We start from the raw sequence: 20,526 nt of genomic DNA on the forward strand, positions 1-20,526 counted from the left end.
CAAACACCAACGTCATCAAGGGATATCCCTGCTGGTCCCACACCAAGAGGTAAACGTGCATATTTACACAGCACATTGGAATCTAGGGGCATAAATGTTGCAATTCCACACAGGCTCACACATTTGAAGTGTAGTTCACATACCCATCTGTCCTGGTTTGTAGACTGGTTTGTCAGTCTGAATGAAGGTTATGGGAAGGACTGGTTTGAACAAGACTTTGCGTTCATCTGCCAGCTGAAATGCCTGCCCTTTTACTTCCACCCTGATGGTCTGCACAGAATCCTTTTCCACATTAGGAGCCTAATGTTCAGAAAGATATGCATCATTCAACACGAGGATGAGTAGACACACACGAGTATACATGAAGTTCCCAATTAGCCTTCTCCACATCATCCAAGAATGAGGACGTATGGAGTTGCAGGGACTGACCTTAAAGGGGAGGCAACGGAACATCGCAGTGTTTGAACTCTCCGTCAACAGGATTTTACTTCCACTATCATCGTTCAACAGTACAGTCATGAGCAGTGTCTCATTTGGGTAAAGGAGACTGGCACAAAGTGTAGCCGGGGAGCCGGCGTCAATCACAATCGGAAAGGTCACCAAGAAGGCCCTGTGGAAAGATACCAGGGCAGTTCTTTTGAAAGCCTACAGACAGACTACCTGGCAGCCCTGTACAGACAGCATCAATTTTACCTAGGGGGAGTTCAGTTATGTAGTTCGTCAAGTGATACCGGTGGCAATTAGGACGGTATAATAAACGTGCCTCGTTTCCCCAAGTTCCAGAGATAACGACGGCAGGGTCCGGATGTAAAAAATGTCAGCACGTCTTTAAAGAAAGGTCGACGGAAGCACGATCAGCGCAAGAAACAAGCTTCTGGGCCATGACCTGCCAACATATAGCTAGAGAAGACAGTGGCTTCTTCACTAAAAACATACCAAAAATGTTGCACAGGACGGAAACCGAGTAGGTTTGAGCATTTCCATCAGTTTATGCATCCTGAGTTTTTCCATTAGTGTAGGTTGTCAGACGTGTGTGGAGCACTTCAAAACCACAAACGCCATTTTTACTGGGGTAATTCGGACAAGGCTACCATTATTTCGCTTTCGCTGAAATACAGAAATCAATTTGCCAGAGTGTTTACGCCAAGCTTATAATTACACATATGCTAGATTCGAACTGGATTAAGTTGCCGACCTAATCGGTAACTGCTTAAGTACGTCGCGTCCCCCGGATAAAACTACTTCAATCCAAACAGGGCAAAAAGAGTCGCGCGTTACTGAACACTATTCATGGAAGATATTGACAGTTTCAATACGTGTATAAAGGATTACATCATCTCACCTCTAAACGTTCGGCGGTTTAACTTACGGATTTGTCGTTGGTGTTGCGCGGCAGGAGTAGGACGACGACAACAACGCTATCATAAATAGCGATGGCCACATTTTCCGAAACAACTCCCATTCAGCAAGAGCCATGGTCAAAAGGAGTAACACTCAACAAACCGCCTTCAAGAACTATATATGCTGCTTAGACAGGGCGGGATTAAGGCAAATACCACCCACATCCACAACGTCAGTATGCAAACCGTTAGTTAGCTCGACGATGAGGCGATCTTTTCCGTCGCAAGTTTCAATCAATGCTTCAATGGTTTGACAACCTAAATTATAATTGTGCCCGGTAAACTACTGCTTTATGCATTATATGACTTTGTTGCTTTTATTATGAAGAAGCTGAGCTGGTCATCGTCTCTGCCCGTCTTTCTGTGTCTTTGAAAACGTTCTGTGTGTCCTTCACGGTAAGTAGCATCCGTAAACGACGAGTTTCACTATTTGTATGCTCGAACCCTATTCTCGGTAAGAAACAACAAAAATCATAATGTAACCCTTTATACACGTATTGAAACTGTCTTCTATGAATAGCCCTCAACAACTTAAAACAAGCAACAAAAAAAAACCTTTTTGTCTTTTAATTTTCCATGCCGTCACAGCATGCCGGAGTCAGTTAGAAGTGTTTTTATGTATTTGCGCGTTAGCCAAAATTTAAAAAGTGATCGGACATTAAAGTTGACATGAAAAAACGAGTGGCCGCTCACCGTAAGAATCTTAACACCATATGCGGAGGTGGCGGAATTCCCGGTCTCACAGCCTTTGAGTATCAAGTTGAGGCAATGATTGAGGACACACTTTTATCGGGTGAGGGGGACTCCGATGTCAGCGCGGGTGAGTTTTCTCGTACCAACCTTGTTTGAATTACTTGCATGTTTATGAATAACAAGTAGGGCACAGATGCGGTGTTACTTTTGTTTGTTCTGTTTGTTTATTCTTACAGACAATAGTACAAGAGGTGCCCCCAGTGCCGAGGACGACACAGGTAGTGATGGTGCTGCTGTGCCGAGCACATCTTTGGGCGGTGGCTGCACACATTCCCGTGCCTCGGAAACCGGGGGGTGACCATCCGGCCGTGTGCTGACTGAAGCTGTACTGCAGTCACAAAATGCAATAGTCAATGCTGTAAGATATGTTGCCAATTAATTAACATCTAAAAGATACGCTGGTGCCCTGATATTAACAACACATTAAAAGCATTAGTTAAAAAAATAAATGCGGTGTTTGGTTACCTGTTTTACATTCTTGCTATTACATTCAAAACAATCGGTAACGCTGTTCCATTTGGCGGATAATTTGGTGGCTCAGGTTCATCTTGCCTAAGCTCTTCAGATATCGGCAAGATACGATTTTGTAGCAGATTATGCAACACGTCACATGCGTGTACAATGCTACACTTTTAGCGGACTGTATAGCGCACTGCACCGGTCTTGTCCAGGCAATGGCCTTTATGCTGCCCTAGAATGCACTCTACGACCGCCCGAGCCCGAGAATGGGGGCATCATTATAACGCTGCTCCAGTTTATTCTGTGGGTTTGCGAGCGGCGTGAGAAGCCACGATTTCAGTGGATACCCACTGTCCCCTAAGGAACTGTCAAATGGTTAAATCAAACAAAGCTTACAATATTGGGCCAAATTATAAAATGGGAAAATCTTCTTACTGAGCAGCCAGACATCACGTACCACCTCATTTTCAAGTCTGTTTCCATCGCTAATGTTTCTGAGGATGAACGAATTATGGCTTGAGCCAGGCCATCTAGCCACTACATTAATGCAGGGGCATTAGTAGCATTTTGAATGTGGGAGGGACACGCTGGCATAAAACTAATATTTTGTGTTAAACGTCGGGTGATCCAAACGAATAATTATGAAACGTAAGGGGGACACCCATGCATTAATGAAACGCATGTTCGAATCGCACAGAGTGCAGTCGATGGCTCCGATTACATTGGGAAAACCGGACATCGCTGCAAATTCTGCTTTAATGTTTGCCTGTTCATCCACAGTGTAAGAAAAAATTATATATCTGGGTGACAAGCGGATTATGCCGTCCCATACAGCTGGCATGGCGCGATTTGGTGTTGACTAAATCACTATGATCCCTGTATATGCGCTCTCTTCCAATTCTTCCATAAGCTACGCCTTCCAATAACGCAAGAGCTGCCATGGCAGTTGTAATAGTTCGGTCATTTTCTTCACCGTTTTATTGTTACAAAATGAATAAAAATCAGGTGCCATACATTTGTAAACAACATACAATTAATGTCGGTGTATTGGATAAAGTCAGCGTCATGATTGTGAGTTTAAAAAGGGAAACTACAGTAGCAATGATTTACCAGTCCGTGAGCAGTCTGTGTACAAAACCGAGCAGAAACGTGCATACGCCATGTATGGAGCTGCCGTGAGAATGTGAGTAGCGGTACGCCAAGTTTCGTTTTTATATATCTCGACGTGAGCGTGGAAACGGTCATAAGCAAGATGAGGCCCCAGGTGAAGCCCTGAAAGTACAGAAGCTGTGCTCCATGTCACTACTTATTTTCGCGGGTTCTCTTCTGGCTATCGTCGGCGGTCTCGAACGATACTGATGCAGTTACCACAGCACAATGATTTAGTAAACTCTCCGTCTGACAGCCTTTTTAATGGCTGCCCAAATTACATAATGCACATCACTCGGTCATTTTCTTCACCGTTTTATTGTTACAAAATGAATAAAAATCAGGTGCCATACATTTGTAAACAACATACAATTAATGTCGGTGTATTGGATAAAGTCAGCGTCATGATTGTGAGTTTAAAAAGGGAAACTACAGTAGCAATGATTTACCAGTCCGTGAGCAGTCTGTGTACAAAACCGAGCAGAAACGTGCATACGCCATGTATGGAGCTGCCGTGAGAATGTGAGTAGCGGTACGCCAAGTTTCGTTTTTATATATCTCGACGTGAGCGTGGAAACGGTCATAAGCAAGATGAGGCCCCAGGTGAAGCCCTGAAAGTACAGAAGCTGTGCTCCATGTCACTACTTATTTTCGCGGGTTCTCTTCTGGCTATCGTCGGCGGTCTCGAACGATACTGATGCAGTTACCACAGCACAATGATTTAGTAAACTCTCCGTCTGACAGCCTTTTTAATGGCTGCCCAAATTACATAATGCACATCACTCGCAATACAGAAACGTTTCGTACATGTCCTTTCTTCAGCCCTCGTCACGCTGAACTCCCAATCTCCCCTCACCTTTCACTGATTGGTCTAATTACTGCACCAATCATGAAAACAACTATATCAGACAACTTAATAATCAGAGTGATCTGCAAGAACGGCAGTCACTAAGTATAATTCCACGGAACCATAGAAAACTTTAACAACATAAAACAACATTGAAAGGGCTACAGATTAGTATCCCATTTTTCAGTTCAGTGTGGAGACGCAGTATTGCCTCCTGAGTCCCGGTAATTCATTTTTGTCCTCTGTAGGGGACATGATTATGGTCATTTTATTTTAAATGGCATTTGACAAACCTAACGCAGTCCTACTATATTGCCTAGGAGACATCCTGGGCTTTCTAATGATGTCAGTAGAAAGGGGAGGGACTTACTCAGCACATGTACTGCTTTTCAAAATGCCCGGCATTTCATCAGCCACTTTTTACGGCACTAGGAGAGGTAAATGCTAATTATTTCACAGAAAAATGTCTGTGCTGTCAAAAATCAAATTGTTTCTTTATTTTGATAGTCTTAATTGTAATAAGATTTCAAACACGTGCAGTGAATTTAACCCTTTGAAAACACAACTTGTATTCAATGTCCTCTGGAGAGGACAGCAGCAGGACTTACTAATTCTCATTTTGACCATTATTCACAAAACAGAAAGCCAGGTGATGAGTAAGGTGGAGAGGATGTTGCTGAGGATTGATGAAGGGGAGTCAGACATAGAGCTGTCAGGAGATGAGCTGGAGGGGCAGACAGTAGATCAGCAAGGAGAAAGCTCAGAGTAGGATGTTTCAACTGTTGAGGAGCCTGCGCGGGAGCAAGCTGAGAACAATGAGCGCACATTATGGATGAGGAGCAATGCGTAAGCCAGGGAGATCTGATGTTGAAGATGTTGTCCACACACACACATGCAGAAAGAGAATGAGGCAGAAAGAGAATGTAAAAGTATAAATGAAATTACAGAGATTGCATTAACCCTCTGGAGTAATCTGTCTCCTTTTCAAAACGTCAGTTGACGGAAATATTAAAGTTCTTAAAATTAGGTTAAATCTGCAAAAAAAGTAAACCATGTCACCTTACTTTGGGATCAAAACAAACTTCCACCATTGCTTACTATGTACTTTTATAATGTTTTATAATGTTTTTATAATGTTTTCAATTGCAAGTGTTTCAAACTGCATTTTCCAATGTCTGTACTTTGATGTCAAATTACAAACTTCACATAAATCTGACATATTTAAAAGTACACTAACATTAACATGAGTTTGTTGCCAAACCAAATATATAATAAATAATTTATTTGCCATGAATTAAGTTTATGATATTGAATGAAGGGGTGGCATGGTGGTGCAGTGGTTAGCACTGTTGCCTCACAGCTCTGGGACCCGGGTTCGAGTCTCAGCCTGGGTCACACGTGTGTGGAGTTTGCATGTTCTCCCCATGTCGCCGTGGGGTTTCCTCCGGGTACTCCGGTTTCCCCCCACAGTCCAAAAACATGCTGAGGCTAATTGGAGTTACTAAATTGCCCATAGGTGTGCCTCTGTGAGTGAATGGTGTGTGAATGTGCCCTGCGATGGGCTGGCCCCCCATCCTGGATTGTTCCCTGCCTTGTGCCCATCACTTCCAGGATAGGCTCTGGACCCCCCGCGAGGGTAGGATAAGCGGTTTGGAAAATGGATGGATGGATATTGAATGAAATGTGTGACCATGCCCCAGTCAGTGTGTCCGATACCCATATACTCCAGAGGGTTAAAAAAGTTGAATGGGAGACTGGAGAAAGATAGGCTGCAGTATTTTGAGTTAAAACTGCTGCTGGCTGTAGATCTTATTGCCCAAGCCCAGTGGGGACGAAGTCAAGAGTTTGATGAGGTGGTCAGTGATGTCTGCACTGATGAGGAGTACACTCTCCCTAAGAGGCAAAGTGTGGAGCCACAGCCCAGAGAAAGCCTGTAAAAAAATGGGGCTATCCATATGCCCAAGATGGTGGAGGCAGCCCATGCATCATGGTGCCGGAGAGGTGGATGTAATGGCAAAACCTATGTGAAATGCACCAAATGCAATATGTTTTTGTGCATTGCCAAAGGAAAAACTGTTTTCTGGCATATCACTCCTAACTTAGAACCCCTGATGTTTTTAAATAATTATTAAAAGTCTTTAAAAATCATTTGCCAGTTTGCCTTACTGTTACCTTGTTATGCTTTCTGGAGGCATGAATTGCCATTTCACATTTTACATGATCTGCATTTGTAATCAAAAGTTCAATTGTTACATTGTACAAGCCTTTTCCAAGCTTTTTCCATGCTTAAATAAGATTCCTGAATTCAGCAGTTTTGAATATTTTAATGATATGAATTGTCCATATGACACCATTATATGAATCTATGATAAACTGTGATTTAACAAGACCCTTTGTCTACTACAGAGGACATATGGAAAAAAACCAAAGAAATATTTTTTGGGGGAAAAAAAATGTTGCAACATGTTTCTTTTATTCACAGCACTTAACTTGTCTAAAAAAATCTAAATACCTGAACATTTTTTCTTCCGGGTCTCAGGAGGATAGAAGAAAGTTTACGGATGTTACTTACCGTGAAGGACACACAGAACGTTTTCAAAGACTCAGAAAGACGGGCAGAGACGATGACCAGCTCAGCTTCTTCATAATAAAAGCAACAAAATCATATAATGCATAAAGCATATCAAGTAGTTTACCGGGCACAATTATAATTTAGGTTGTCAAACCATTGAAGCATTGATTGAAACTTGCGACGGAAAAGATCGCCTCATCGTCGAGCTAACTAACGGTTTGCATACTGACGTTGTGGATGTGGGTGGTATTTGCCTTAGTCCCGCCCTGTCTAAGCAGCATATATAGTTCTTGAAGGCGGTTTGTTGAGTGTTACTCCTTTTGACCATGGCTCTTGCTGAATGGGCGTTGTTTCGGAAAATGTGGCCATCGCTATTTATGATAGCGTTGTTGTCGTCGTCCTACTCCTGCCGCGCAACACCAACGACAAATCCGTAAGTTAAACCGCCGAACGTTTAGAGGTGAGATGATGTAATCCTTTATACACGTATTGAAACTGTCAATATCTTCCATGAATAGTGTTCAGTAACGCGCGACTCTTTTTGCCCTGTTTGGATTGAAGTAGTTTTATCCGGGGGACGCGACGTACTTAAGCAGTTACCGATTAGGTCGGCAACTTAATCCAGTTCGAATCTAGCATATGTGTAATTATAAGCTTGGCGTAAACACTCTAGCAAATTGATTTCTGTATTTCAGCGAAAGCGAAATAATGGTAGCCTTGTCCGAATTACCCCAGTAAAAATGGCGTTTGTGGTTTTGAAGTGCTCCACACACGTCTGACAACCTACACTAATGGAAAAACTCAGGATGCATAAACTGATGGAAATGCTCAAACCTACTCGGTTTCCGTCCTGTGCAACATTTTTGGTATGTTTTTAGTGAAGAAGCCACTGTCTTCTCTAGCTATATGTTGGCAGGTCATGGCCCAGAAGCTTGTTTCTTGCGCTGATCGTGCTTCCGTCGACCTTTCTTTAAAGACGTGCTGACATTTTTTACATCCGGACCCTGCCGTCGTTATCTCTGGAACTTGGGGAAACGAGGCACGTTTATTATACCGTCCTAATTGCCACCGGTATCACTTGACGAACTACATAACTGAACTCCCCTAGGTAAAATTGATGCTGTCTGTACAGGGCTGCCAGGTAGTCTGTCTGTAGGCTTTCAAAAGAACTGCCCTGGTATCTTTCCACAGGGCCTTCTTGGTGACCTTTCCGATTGTGATTGACGCCGGCTCCCCGGCTACACTTTGTGCCAGTCTCCTTTACCCAAATGAGACACTGCTCATGACTGTACTGTTGAACGATGATAGTGGAAGTAAAATCCTGTTGACGGAGAGTTCAAACACTGCGATGTTCCGTTGCCTCCCCTTTAAGGTCAGTCCCTGCAACTCCATACGTCCTCATTCTTGGATGATGTGGAGAAGGCTAATTGAGAACTTCATGTATACTCGTGTGTGTCTAATCATCCTCGTGTTGAATGATGCATATCTTTCTGAACATTAGGCTCCTAATGTGGAAAAGGATTCTGTGCAGACCATCAGGGTGGAAGTAAAAGGGCAGGCATTTCAGCTGGCAGATGAACGCAAAGTCTTGTTCAAACCAGTCCTTCCCATAACCTTCATTCAGACTGACAAACCAGTCTACAAACCAGGACAGATGGGTGTGTGAGCCTGTGTGGAATTGCAACATTTATGCCCCTAGATTCCAATGTGCTGTGTAAATATGCACCTTTACCTCTCGGTGTGGGATCAGCAGGGATATCCCTTGATGTCGTTTGTCTTTGTGTAATGCATACCCTAAAACACCCCTATGTATTTCCCTTTTTGTCTTCAGTGAATTTCAGAATTGTCACCATGAATACCAAACTTGTTCCCGTCTTTCAACTGGTAAGGCTTGACTAATGCATGTAATTCAGTTGTCTGAAATGGGGGCTCTTTGGATAGTCAGAAGTGCACTTGGGTGAGGTTTCATTCAAGCTGTGGGCAAATGGTACAAAATTACAATCCATCCCTCAAGGGGGACTGTTTCTACCGGCCCTTCTGCTAAGGGCTGTGTGCTTGAGTCAGGGGTACATAGCCTCAGAAAATGGAATCCTGATCGTGTGCATGGTGGTTTAATGTGTGCCGTAGTCCATATTAAACTAATGGGCATTTCTCTTACAGTACGACATGGTGGAGCTGCAGGTAAGGTTGCAATTTCATTTATGAAATGGCAGCTTGCGTGTGGAAGGTTAGTGTAACTAAAGGTTCCCTTCTCACTCAGGATGTTAACAGTAACCGGATAGACCAGTGGCTGAATGTCAGCTCCTATGACAAAATTGTGCAGCTCTCATTTCCCTTGAGCTCTGAAGCACCAGTGGGCACTTATAGCTTGATTGTCTCCGTTGGTGAGCAAAGAACAGTGCAGAGCTTCACGGTCATGGAGTATGGTGAGTCATCCTGCTGCCCTGGTACTGCTGGTCCTGAAGTCTACTGCCATGAGTTGCACCCTGACACTTAACTGAACTTGCTTTTATCTTAGTCTTGCCAAGGTTTGAGGTGACTGTGAAAGCAGCCCCAGAGGTCAATGCTGTAGAGCCTCAAGTTAGCGTTGCAGTGTGTGGAACGTGAGTTTGCCTGTACATGCTGGCCATCTTGACTCTACTAGTCCTCCATCAGCTGTGATACTGACGCGTCTCCACAACAGAATCGTGTTGATGGGTATCTGTGCTTAAGGTCAACTTCGGATTGTCCTCTACATTACTCTGTATTTCAAGTAAGGGCGCTTTCCTTCTCAGTTATACGTACGGACAACCTGTGCCCGGGAATGCAAAACTGCAACTGTGCCGGCCTCCCTATTCATGGGTGCAGAACATCTCTAGCCAGTGTCAAAACCTCTCTGTGCAGGCGAGTCATTTTGAACAGCTATTACTTTGCACTTGTGTCTTGCTGTTGCCTGAACTTGCTCTTCTTTCAGTTGGATAAAGGTGGTTGTGCCTCTGGTGCCTTCAACATGGCATTTTTTCTCAACTTCAAAGATGGCTACGAGGACACCCTTTCACTTGCAGCGGATGTAGAAGAACAAGGAACCGGTGTGTGTGCATGAGCACTTTCGACTACACATTGGCCCTTGGACTAATGTTGATCGCAATTGCATATAGGGCGAGTGGGGAGGCAGCAGTAATATTGTGGTAGCTTGTCTTCTGGCCAGGGTCTCACCCTAAGGTTGCTTGTCTTGTCAGGCATTTCCCTGCCTGGAGCAGCTAGCATGAGCATCAATTATATTGCTGGAACAATAACATTTATTGACACCCCTGACACCTATGTGCCTGGATCATCACGCATTGATGGCAAAGTAAGTATTTCAAAATTATGAAGAGCTCACCCTCGTGCATTTGTGCAGGCAGTCAACCCGTCCTCTTTTTCCCAGGTACAACTGGTGGATTACAAGAACGTGCCAATAGCTGGCAAGACTGTATACCTGTATAAAGGCTTTCAGGATCCCAGTGTGTCATTTCTGAATGTTACCACTGACCAGGATGGCATGGCCAAGTTCTCCGTCAGCCTGGCCGGGGTATCTGACACAATTCAGCTAAAAGTAAGCTTTATGTTAGTGCTGCTTGGTCCTCTTTACAATTATGGAATTGCTCTAATTTTATATTGTATCTCTCAGGCATCTTACTATCCTCCATCTGCTGATGTCCTGTACTGGCCACATATAGTTTTCTACCAGGCTGCAATGCAAACTATTTCTCAAAAGACTGAAGACACACTTCAGAGCTCTTTAGCAGTACAGAATAAGGACAAGCCACTGAAATGCAGAACGGTGGTACCAATAAATATTCACTATACAATAGTTGGGGAGACTGGGGGCAGCCTTCTGCAAATAGTATATCTGGTGAGTGCTTTCAGCCTTTACCCATAGTATTTTACTGACGAATATGGGAAGCAGTCTGATCCAGTGACATGGACTCTTTCAGGTCCTTTCCAAAGGAGCCATTGTACGGTCTGGGCTTTCAAGCATCACATGGCGAGGAACTAGTGAGTTACAGCCATGTGTGTCTTGTGTACTGGGCTTATGAATGCGCCCCCTCCCCAGCACCCACACTTCTTCTCTCCCCAGATACTGATGGTGAGGTGTCTTTCATGCTCACCGTGGCTCCTGAGCTGGCCCCCATGGTGCGGGTTGTGGCGTATACAGTTCTGCCCAGTGGAACTGCAATTGCTGCAAGCATGGATTTCCCTACTGAGAAATGCTTTAAACAAAAGGTAGGTGGATGGCCTACCCCCCCCCCTTCTGCCACCCTGTTTTCAAACTGAAGGAAGGTGATTATTTGTTCCTGCTCCAGGTATCTCTGGCATTCACTCCCAACAGTACTGTTCCTGGGCAAGATCTCCAAATGACGGTCTTGGCTAACCCAGGTGCCCTGTGTGGCCTGTCCGTTGTGGATCAGAGTGTGCTGCTGTTGGATCCCAAGAACAGACTGGATGCAGACAAGGTTAACCTAACAGTACTCTACTTAGAATTGTGATTCGCTGCCTTAATTTCCACTTGAGCCTTTTATACTAGTACACTTTACAATTTTATTTGCGACTGCAAGTGTGTCTCAGTAATGTCCCTTGTGCTTTACTCTACCAGATCTACAACATGTTACCAGCCAAAGAGAACTACTATTACATTGCAGAGGACCCTGAGGTGTGCCTGGAAGTAAGACCAAAGCGCACCATAACTTCACAGGAAGTAGACACCCGAAGCGTGTTTCAGGTAGCTGTCCACACCCTGCCTGGTCCAAGTTTCGATGTTGTGGCTGCACAACCCAGCTGTGAATGTACATATCTGCTCAGATTGTGGCTATGTGTTGGTTCCCATGACAATGGTTGTAAAATCTCTCATTGCCCAACAGAATGCAGGACTAAAGCTGGCAACTAATTTATTTGTATCGATGCCATCTTGCTTGACCTTCAAAGGGAGGAGATACAACTATGGCTTCAGAGAACCTATTTGTAAGCTGCAGTCTTGACCCTGAATTCAACTAGCTTGTCTGCAGTATCAACTGAATAATATCTAAACGTTTTTCTTTCTGAAGTCTTTGCTATGGCAAAACCTGAAAATGTACCCAGCGCTGGTGTGGGGACGCCTCTGGAAACGGTGCGTGTTTTCTTTCCAGAAACCTGGATCTGGACTCTCGTGGAAGTTGGGTATGTACAACACACACGGCAATCTGTAGCTTATGGAATTTAAATTTCCATGGCTTCTTTGGCCTTTTGACCTTTTTCAATGATCCGTTGCCTCCAAGAATCTTGCCGCAATGAACTGGAGCTTTACTTTACAGGAAATCTGGGTCCACTGTTGTTCCAGTAACGGCCCCTGATACAATTACCACCTGGGACACCTGTGCCTTCTGCCTGTCTGAGACTGGTCTGGGCCTTGCTCCTCCAGTAACGCTTACAGTCTTCCAGCCCTTTTTCCTTGACTTGACTCTGCCATACTCGATCGTCCGTGGAGAGACATTTGTGCTGAAAGCAACGGTCTTCAACTACCTCTCGGAATGCATTGTGGTATGCCTATAGCAGCTGTGCCTCTGAAACGTAGCTGCTTTTTTTTGTGTTTTTGGTTCATAAATGGCTGTGCTCTGGCAGGTGAGGGTGACTGCGCTTCCATCACAAGAATACAGTCTGGAACCTTGTGCTCAATGTCAGTATACCTCCTGTGTGTGTGCCAGTGAGACAAAGACATTCAGGTGGAATATGCAAGGCTCAGCCCTTGGTAAGGCTCTGCCAAATAGTCACGTAATTCTGACAATACTGGTAGCTCTTGTCCATGTCTGACCTCCGCCACTCTCTCCTCAGGGGCTGTAAACGTGTCTGTCCGTGCAGAGGCTGTGGCTGGAACATGCATGAACAAGAATGCAGTGATGCCGGACAAGGGCCGTGTCGATACCGTAGTACGCACCTTGCTTGTCAAGGTAGGAATCCCAAACTACTTTGGATTAAATCCATTTGGACTGGTACATCTCGTCCACACTAAGGGTGGTCCTATAGAACCGGTGCCACTTGGTTCCAAAGGGGCCGTTCACCCCAAAATGGAAATGGTGGTGTGTGTGTGTACATATAATTGTGGGGATTTGCCGGCATCTATCCTAGGATATTCTTTTGGAAGTTGTCTAGTTCGAGATGTCAGGCTTCTGTGGAATGATGGTTGGCATTCCTTATCTGATTTTAAAGCACCAGGAAATGCATCTGGGGAGAATTCCAACAGCAGTCTTACCATGAATTATGACCCAGTTATTGAAGACAATCCAGACAGTTTAGAGAACAATTTGTTGTTCTGACCTCCACACACCAGTCACCACAGAAGATATTACTGAGGTGCTCCTGCTTGTACCTTCTGTGCAGATTTTGGTGTGAACTGGCCCTTTAAATCTACCTTTTTCCCCTCAAATCTAATTGAACTTTTGGAACATGTCACTAGTTCAACCCCCATCAGTAGGGGTGTAGAGATCTCGCAATGTTGCAACATGACGATTTCTCACCGGAGTGAAGAGCAAAGGCACTGCAAATTGGCTGCCGCAAGCATGTCGGTGTCTGACTAACAGATGCCCCGGACATCTTTTTGTGTGGCAGCATTTTGGGTACCCAGCAGAAAATAAAGGGTGACTGACAACACGAACCACCTGTGAAGTGTAGGAAAGCACATTAGCTGCTGTGAATGGCATTTACTACCATGCGAAGCCATTTGCAGCACTGTCGTAGCTCTTTACTTAAATCCACTTCACCGGTGAAGGAAAAACGTTTGCTTATATTCTATGATCAATTGGGCTTCTCTCTCATTTGCATGTGTCATATTTTATGGTGCTAGATACTTCTGTTTACTGCACATGATGGTGGTTTATTAAACGTTTCACCATCTGCTTTTTATTTAGCTTTTTTTTTTGTCATTTTAATCAAACCAAAGGGAGCTTTCCAGTAATGGGTTTCCCCTTTGAAATTGTCATTGTAATTTCATCTAGTGGGCTGAGTATCATCAGACCCCTACCCATGAGTCATTTTGAATGTGCTATTCATGTTTGCGATCTACTCATTCTGATCGGATGTCCCTTATGAATCTCATGGTGTAATTTTAAGAAAAGGGGAGGGGATGTCAAGCACCATACATTTGTAGGTCATGATGAAATTGCCATCAAGGTCGCATTGTCCACTAATGGAGCAGCATCACAACAGGGATGAAATAGCGGAAATCATCACACAACATTCCTTTTGTGGTATGTACACTAGAATCTTTTCCTACCCCTGTAGACTTCGCTATGTATAATGCTTGCAAAAAAGGGCCCCTCTAACAAGCGCAGCATTTAACACCGTCCTCAAAACAAATGCTCATGATCTGTAAATGAGCCTTCCCCCAGTATTGGTACTCGGCTGTGGTTTCTACTGCCTCATGCAAGTCTCAGACTAGCAAAACCTTTCACTGTCATTGCCTACAGGCAGAGGGACAAGAGAGAACTGATACCTACAGCTGGTTGTTGTGTCCTAATGGTAAGTTGAGGCTCATGTCGTCCAGCGCACAGGCAACTAAGCCTGAAGGAAGCCTTGTGTTTCCACTCGTGTCAATTGTGCAGTAACCTGTCAGGTCAGCATGGGTGGCTTGTGGAATGGTGCACAGAAAGTCATGTACCCTTAAGTAGGGCAGCTATATATATATATATATATATATATATATTTTTTTTTTTTTTCCCCTCAGGAACAGCTGTCAAACAGGAAGTTGCGTTGCGCCCTCCTGCAAATGTGGTGGCAGGATCTGCTCGTGCTTCTGTGTCAGTCCTTGGTAAGGATTGCCATGTAGCCTTGAATTGTGAAGTAGCCCCCTAGTAGTGTCACTAAATATTTGCCTGGTACGACCAGACCTTAACTGAACATGCTGTCCAGACTGGCTGATCCTTATGCCTGCTCCAGCCATTGCTGTACGGGTCACGAGGTACTCGAATCCCGTCAGCAGTCTAAACATCTTGCAGGTGATGTGCTGGGCCGGGCTCTCCAGAACATGGGCGATCTGCTGTCCATGCCGTATGGTTGTGGCGAGCAGAACATGGCTATCCTAGCTCCTGACATATACATTCTGCAGTACCTGGAGTCCACGAAGCAACTCACCCCAGCTATTCTGAATAAAGCGACAGACTTCCTGAGAAGCGGTAGGACCCTGCTGCCCAGTGCCAATGTGGAGTCACCCAGTGAGTCTTCTCCCCATCTATAGAAGCTTAGCTTCCCTTTCTCAAACTTTCAGGTTACCAGAGGCAACTGAACTACAAGGACAGCAGTGGCTATTACAGCACCTTTCCTGGGGGAAGTGGAAGTAACTGGTGAGCTCAGACCTGCTTGAGGCAGAGCAAGTGTTTCGTTTGGATCCGTGAGGCGGCTCTAGATCCCACTGACTCTTCCTCGTTGCCCTGCCCCCAGGTTGACTGCGTTTGTTGTACGGTCTTTTGCTGAGGCACAAGAATTCATCTACATTGACCCCAAGAACAATGAGGACTCGGTGACATGGTTGCTAACAACACAGAAGAATGACGGCTGCTTTAAAACCGTAGGGAAGCTCATTCACACAGCCATGCAGGGTGGCGTGGTGGATGATGTCACGCTCACTGCCTACATTATTGCAGCGTTCCTGGAAAGCAACATATCAGTAAGTGTTGTACTGCTTTTCCATGCCACCCAAAGAGGACATCTTCTGCAGCATTACTGGCATTAAGATGACCAAAATCACATGCAGGCTAATCTCTAAAGGAATGTTGCGGTTCTAATCTCACCCCTTCACAGAATCCGGCTTTGAACCTCGGCTTGGCTTGTCTGACGTCTGACACTACCTACCTGAGAAGCACCTATACAGCAGCCCTGATGGCTTATACCTTTAGCCTGGCTGGAAAGTATGATAAACGGGCTCAGCTGATGGCACGTCTCAACAGCTTGGCAATGGCTGATGGTAAGGTATCACACAGTGCGTTTCTGCCCACGAGAGGCACTGGTCTTAGTACCCCTTGTCTGTCTTAGGCACCTCCCTGTACTGGTCTCAGTCATCCTCTGTGACTTCTGATCCCTTGTCGGTGGAGATGACCTCGTATGTGCTGCTGGCTGTGCTCCATGCCTTGCCCCTGACTGCTGCGGACTTGGGCTACGCCACAAGGATCGTCCGCTGGCTGGCAAGGCGGCAGAATGTTAATGGTGGCTTTTTATCGACGCAGGTATTGTGTCGATACTGTCAGCAGCAGCCTCTTCTGCATTGGTGGCTGGCCCGGTCCACTTAAATGGTGCTTTTGCAGGACACGGTGGTAGCTCTACAAGCGCTGTCCCTCTACTCAACCCTGGTGCAAAATCCAGGAGGTGCCAGCACAGTGACTGTGCAGTCACCAAATGCACAGCAACTGATCTTCAATGTGAATCCAAGCAACAAGCTGCTATACCAGGAAAGGTCATTGCAGGATGTCACTGGACCCTACAGCATTGTGGCACAGGGCACTCAATGCGTGTCTGTGCAGGTAAGGCTACCATTGAACCAAGCTCAGGACTACATTGTTAAATGCCAAAGGAGCAGGCTGTAGAATACTACAGCAGTGTGACCGTGATGTGGGATGGTGGCTTTGGATCAAGGTTTCTCTCCTTCCTTACAGGTGACTCTACATTACAATGTCCCAGTTACAGCGGTCAGGTCTGCCTTCAGCATCACCCCTACTGTGGAGAGCAAATGTAGCCCTATAGCAACATTGACGCTGAACCTTCAGGTCCAGTGAGTATGCGTCTTTGTCAAGTTACTTGGTGTGGAATAAGTGACCCTGGGACTGATGTACTAAACCTGCATTCCAGGTATACTGGGATGCGGGAGACCACAAACATGGTGTTGATTGAAATAGAACTTCTTTCTGGGTTTGTGCCGGATCAGACGTCCTTGAATGAGGTTAGTCCCTTGAACGGCCATGTGAACTACTGAGATTTATACTGTAGTCTGTATGAGAACATGAAACCCATACTATATAGAAATGAAACCACCCAATGTTTTCACCCATAGCTAAGAGCAGCTGAGATGGTTGAACGGGTTGACAGTAATGACGATTCTGTTCTTCTGTATCTGAGAGAGGTGAGTTCACTCTGCTTAGTGGCTGGAAGGTTCTAAGCTGTAGAAAGCACTGTATTCCTGAGATGCAACCATTTTGGCTCAGCAGCTCAGTACTGCCTGTTTGCAGTGCAGCAGAGAATCAGGGCATCAGACTTGTTTTTTAAAAGCAGACCTGAGATGAACCTTTTTAAATCGGGCTTTTGTTCTAATTTGTACCTAAACTTTGTCTGAGCTTACTTGTCTACCTATTTTATATAACTTGTCCTATATTGTGCTTTCATCTTCCTTTCTAATACCTTGTTAAATGTAGGCAATCCTTAATGTTCTATATCCTCCCATTACATCCCACCATTTACACATTAATTGCAGTTGCTTGTACTTTTCACTGACTCTACCTGAATTCGGCACTCAATTTCTCTGAACTTGCATCTGGCGTTTCCTCATGCTGTCATGGATCTCAAATGTGCATTTTCTTAGTTCCTGTCCTTCATGCCTTTGTCCCTTTTACATAGCTAGGGGTGGCATTATACTTTTGTAAAGCACTTTGTGCAAACACAATGCAAGTCTTGATGGACGTGTAACCAGTTTACCGAACCCTTTTGTGGAAAAGGGAACTGACCACAGTATCTGGCATCTCGACTTCTATACAGGTACCCAGGAAGACTCCTCTGTCCTACAGCCTGAAACTCATACAGCAGCTGTGGATCGGAAACCTTAAGCAAGCGACTATCAGGGTATATGACTACTACCAGCCCAGTAAGAGCATTTCATTACTGTGAGCACTATGCTGTAATCGGTATCTCTCTTTGTGGAGATGCTTGCTTCATGTGGCTTTTGCTCTCTTCCAGATGAGACAACAACTGTTGCCTACACCTCTGGCTGCAAGTGATTTTCTCTTCATTAACAGGGGTAGCTAATGAAGGTGCATGAGTCGTTACCTCCATGGCTTAAATATCATAATAAAACGCACATGAATGTGTATATGGTGTCTGAGCATTTTTCACTAGCATCTGGCTTCCCTGGGTTTTTTTTTTTTTTTTTTTTTTAATGCATGAAACTGGGGGGGGGTGCACAGGATCAATTGTTCTTCAAGGTGGTGGTGGTAACAGTGTATGAACTGGTAAATGATTTTGAGGGATTGACATGCACTAGTTTAGCACACTGCTGCCATGAGTGTGTACACTTCCAGCACCCACTCAATTTAAAGCAGATGACTAACTGCAAGTGTGTAGTGTAGACTTTGATTCTATACTTCACTGAATAGAATAGGGAAGCTTTAATGTTGTATACTGAGTACTCGACAAACCAGGAGTACTGCTCCTGTTTGGCCCAATGATGGGAGAAAAAGGAATAATAAAAAAGACGGTCAGTCATGCAACGAAATTGTTGTAAGCATATGCAGCCATAGGAGGCAGGAAGTACAGTGCCACCAGGAAGTATTCACACCTCTTCACATTTGTTACGTTGGATTCATTCCGAAGCAGATTTGAGTGTGGCTGTTCCTCAGGTCTACACATGGTACCCATAATGACGAGACAAAAGCAACTTTCTTATTGCCCAAAGCTTGTTAATCCAGTGTTTCATAAATATTCACACCCGTGGCTTAATATTTTAACGCACCTTCTGGCTCATCTCAGAAGTCATCTCGGGTATACCTCTACAAATACGGGACCCCTTTTTTTTTTTTTTTTTTTTTTTTTGGATTGAAGTCCAGGCTCTGGCTGGGCCGTTCAAGGACATTCAGACTGCTCCTGAAGCCACTCCTGTGACATCTTGGCTGTGTGCTTCGGGTCATTGCCGTGTTGGGAGATGAATCGTTGCCCTAGTCTGAGATCCAGAGCACTTTGGAGCATGTTCTCTCGCAGAATCTCTCTGGCTGCTGTCATCTCACCCTCTATGCAGACTAGTCACCCAGTTCCTGCTGCAGAAGAACATCCCCACACAGGGACTGATTACGGACCGGGCCAGCGGGGCCGCTGCCCAGGGGCCCTTGGGGTGCAGGGGTCCCGTGGGGCCCCTAGCCCAAAACAATTTGCAACGCTCATCAACAACGTGTTTTCGTTTGTCTATTTTAGAGGGCCTACATTCTTTGATCCTCTGCCTACAAGGGCCCCTGACCCTATGGGGAGGGCGTTTGGCTGTCAAGGGCCCTTGAATTGTGGTGGTGGGAGGGGGGGGGGCCCTCGCAAACGTTTTGCCCAGGGGCCCACACAACCCATAATCCGTCCCTGTCCCCACAGCATGATGCCGCCACCGCCGCCATGTTTCACAGTAGGGATGGTGGGAGCCAGGTGATCAGTGCACTTTTTTCCTGCCATGACGCTCTGATTTTGGGCCCAAAAGATCTATTTTGGTTTCATCAGACCAGATTCTTGCAATCTGAGAATCCTCAGTGTGCTCTTTGGCAAACTCCAAGCGGGCTGCCATGTGCCTAAGTGACGAGTAGCCATGTGGTGGTGGTTCCAAACTTCTTCCATTTCTGAACAGTGGAGACCACGGTGCTTTTCGGGACCTTTAATGCTGCCACAGGATTCTGTATCCTTCCACAGATTTGTGCTTTGCCACGATCCAGTCTGAGGTCTACAGACAATTCCCTGGACTCCATTGCTTGGTTTCTGCTCTGCTATGCGCTGTCCAGTCTGACACCGTTTTATATAGACAAGCGTGAACATGGTTTGTGCCCTTCCAATCGGCTGAGTTTACCACAGGTGGGCTCCAATCAAGTGGTAGAAGCCTCTGAAGGATGGTCAGTGGAAATTTGATGCACCTAAGCTCAATTTCGAGTGACATAGCAAAGGGGGTGAATGCTTATCTACCTATTATGTATAAATGTTTGCATTTTTTTTTATAGATTTAATAAAATGTCCGAAAACAACATGTTTTCACGTTGCCGATATGGAACATTTTGTGTAGATTTTGTAAAGGTTAACTACTCAAATCTATTTCAGAATAGGTCGGTAACGTAACAAAATGTGGAAAAGGCGAAGGGGTGTGAATCCTTTCTGGTGGCGCTGTAAGTATAAATACTTTGGATCAGAGGTGCCCAAACGGTCGATCTCCGAGTAATTCTGTCGATCGCGAATGGCGTCGCAAGCGTCCGTGCACTTGCATTTGTACGCGTGCCCATTGTTCAGTGTGCAACTAATCGTCTACTGTGAACATTTAGCACGTGAACATGTCCGAAGCCAAAAGATCAAAGGCATATTTTCATTGAGTGGGAAGAGGATGATTTTTTTTTTTTTTTTTGGTTACTCGGGTTCGAAGGCTA

General features: G+C 45.1%; 2 protein-coding genes across 12 annotated transcripts in view; one reads left to right on the forward strand and one right to left on the reverse strand.

The window, feature by feature from the left end:
* Positions 1-20,526, reverse strand: part of LOC125739396 (alpha-2-macroglobulin-like protein 1) — a 96,491-nt gene that overhangs the window by 9,163 nt on the left and 66,802 nt on the right. The gene's annotated exons all lie outside the window — the stretch shown is intronic.
* Positions 7,460-18,232, forward strand: LOC125739398 (alpha-2-macroglobulin-like protein 1). The gene is made up of 34 exons (XM_049009478.1): positions 7,460-7,613; positions 8,372-8,552; positions 8,682-8,838; positions 9,012-9,064; positions 9,341-9,361; positions 9,441-9,606; positions 9,699-9,783; positions 9,955-10,063; positions 10,134-10,248; positions 10,399-10,511; positions 10,587-10,754; positions 10,830-11,054; positions 11,137-11,197; positions 11,280-11,425; positions 11,506-11,655; positions 11,796-11,921; positions 12,061-12,160; positions 12,244-12,355; positions 12,490-12,715; positions 12,797-12,923; positions 13,007-13,122; positions 14,638-14,689; positions 14,895-14,978; positions 15,166-15,342; positions 15,435-15,510; positions 15,608-15,833; positions 15,968-16,130; positions 16,199-16,389; positions 16,468-16,683; positions 16,816-16,931; positions 17,009-17,099; positions 17,211-17,279; positions 17,909-18,014; positions 18,107-18,232. Exons 1-34 carry the CDS (start codon positions 7,507-7,509, stop codon positions 18,145-18,147), a joined length of 4,272 nt encoding a protein of 1,423 aa, XP_048865435.1. The 5' UTR covers positions 7,460-7,506; the 3' UTR covers positions 18,148-18,232.

The sequence above is a fragment of the Brienomyrus brachyistius genome, chromosome 3, assembly GCF_023856365.1.
Source record: "Brienomyrus brachyistius isolate T26 chromosome 3, BBRACH_0.4, whole genome shotgun sequence".
Lineage (NCBI taxonomy): Eukaryota > Metazoa > Chordata > Actinopteri > Osteoglossiformes > Mormyridae > Brienomyrus > Brienomyrus brachyistius.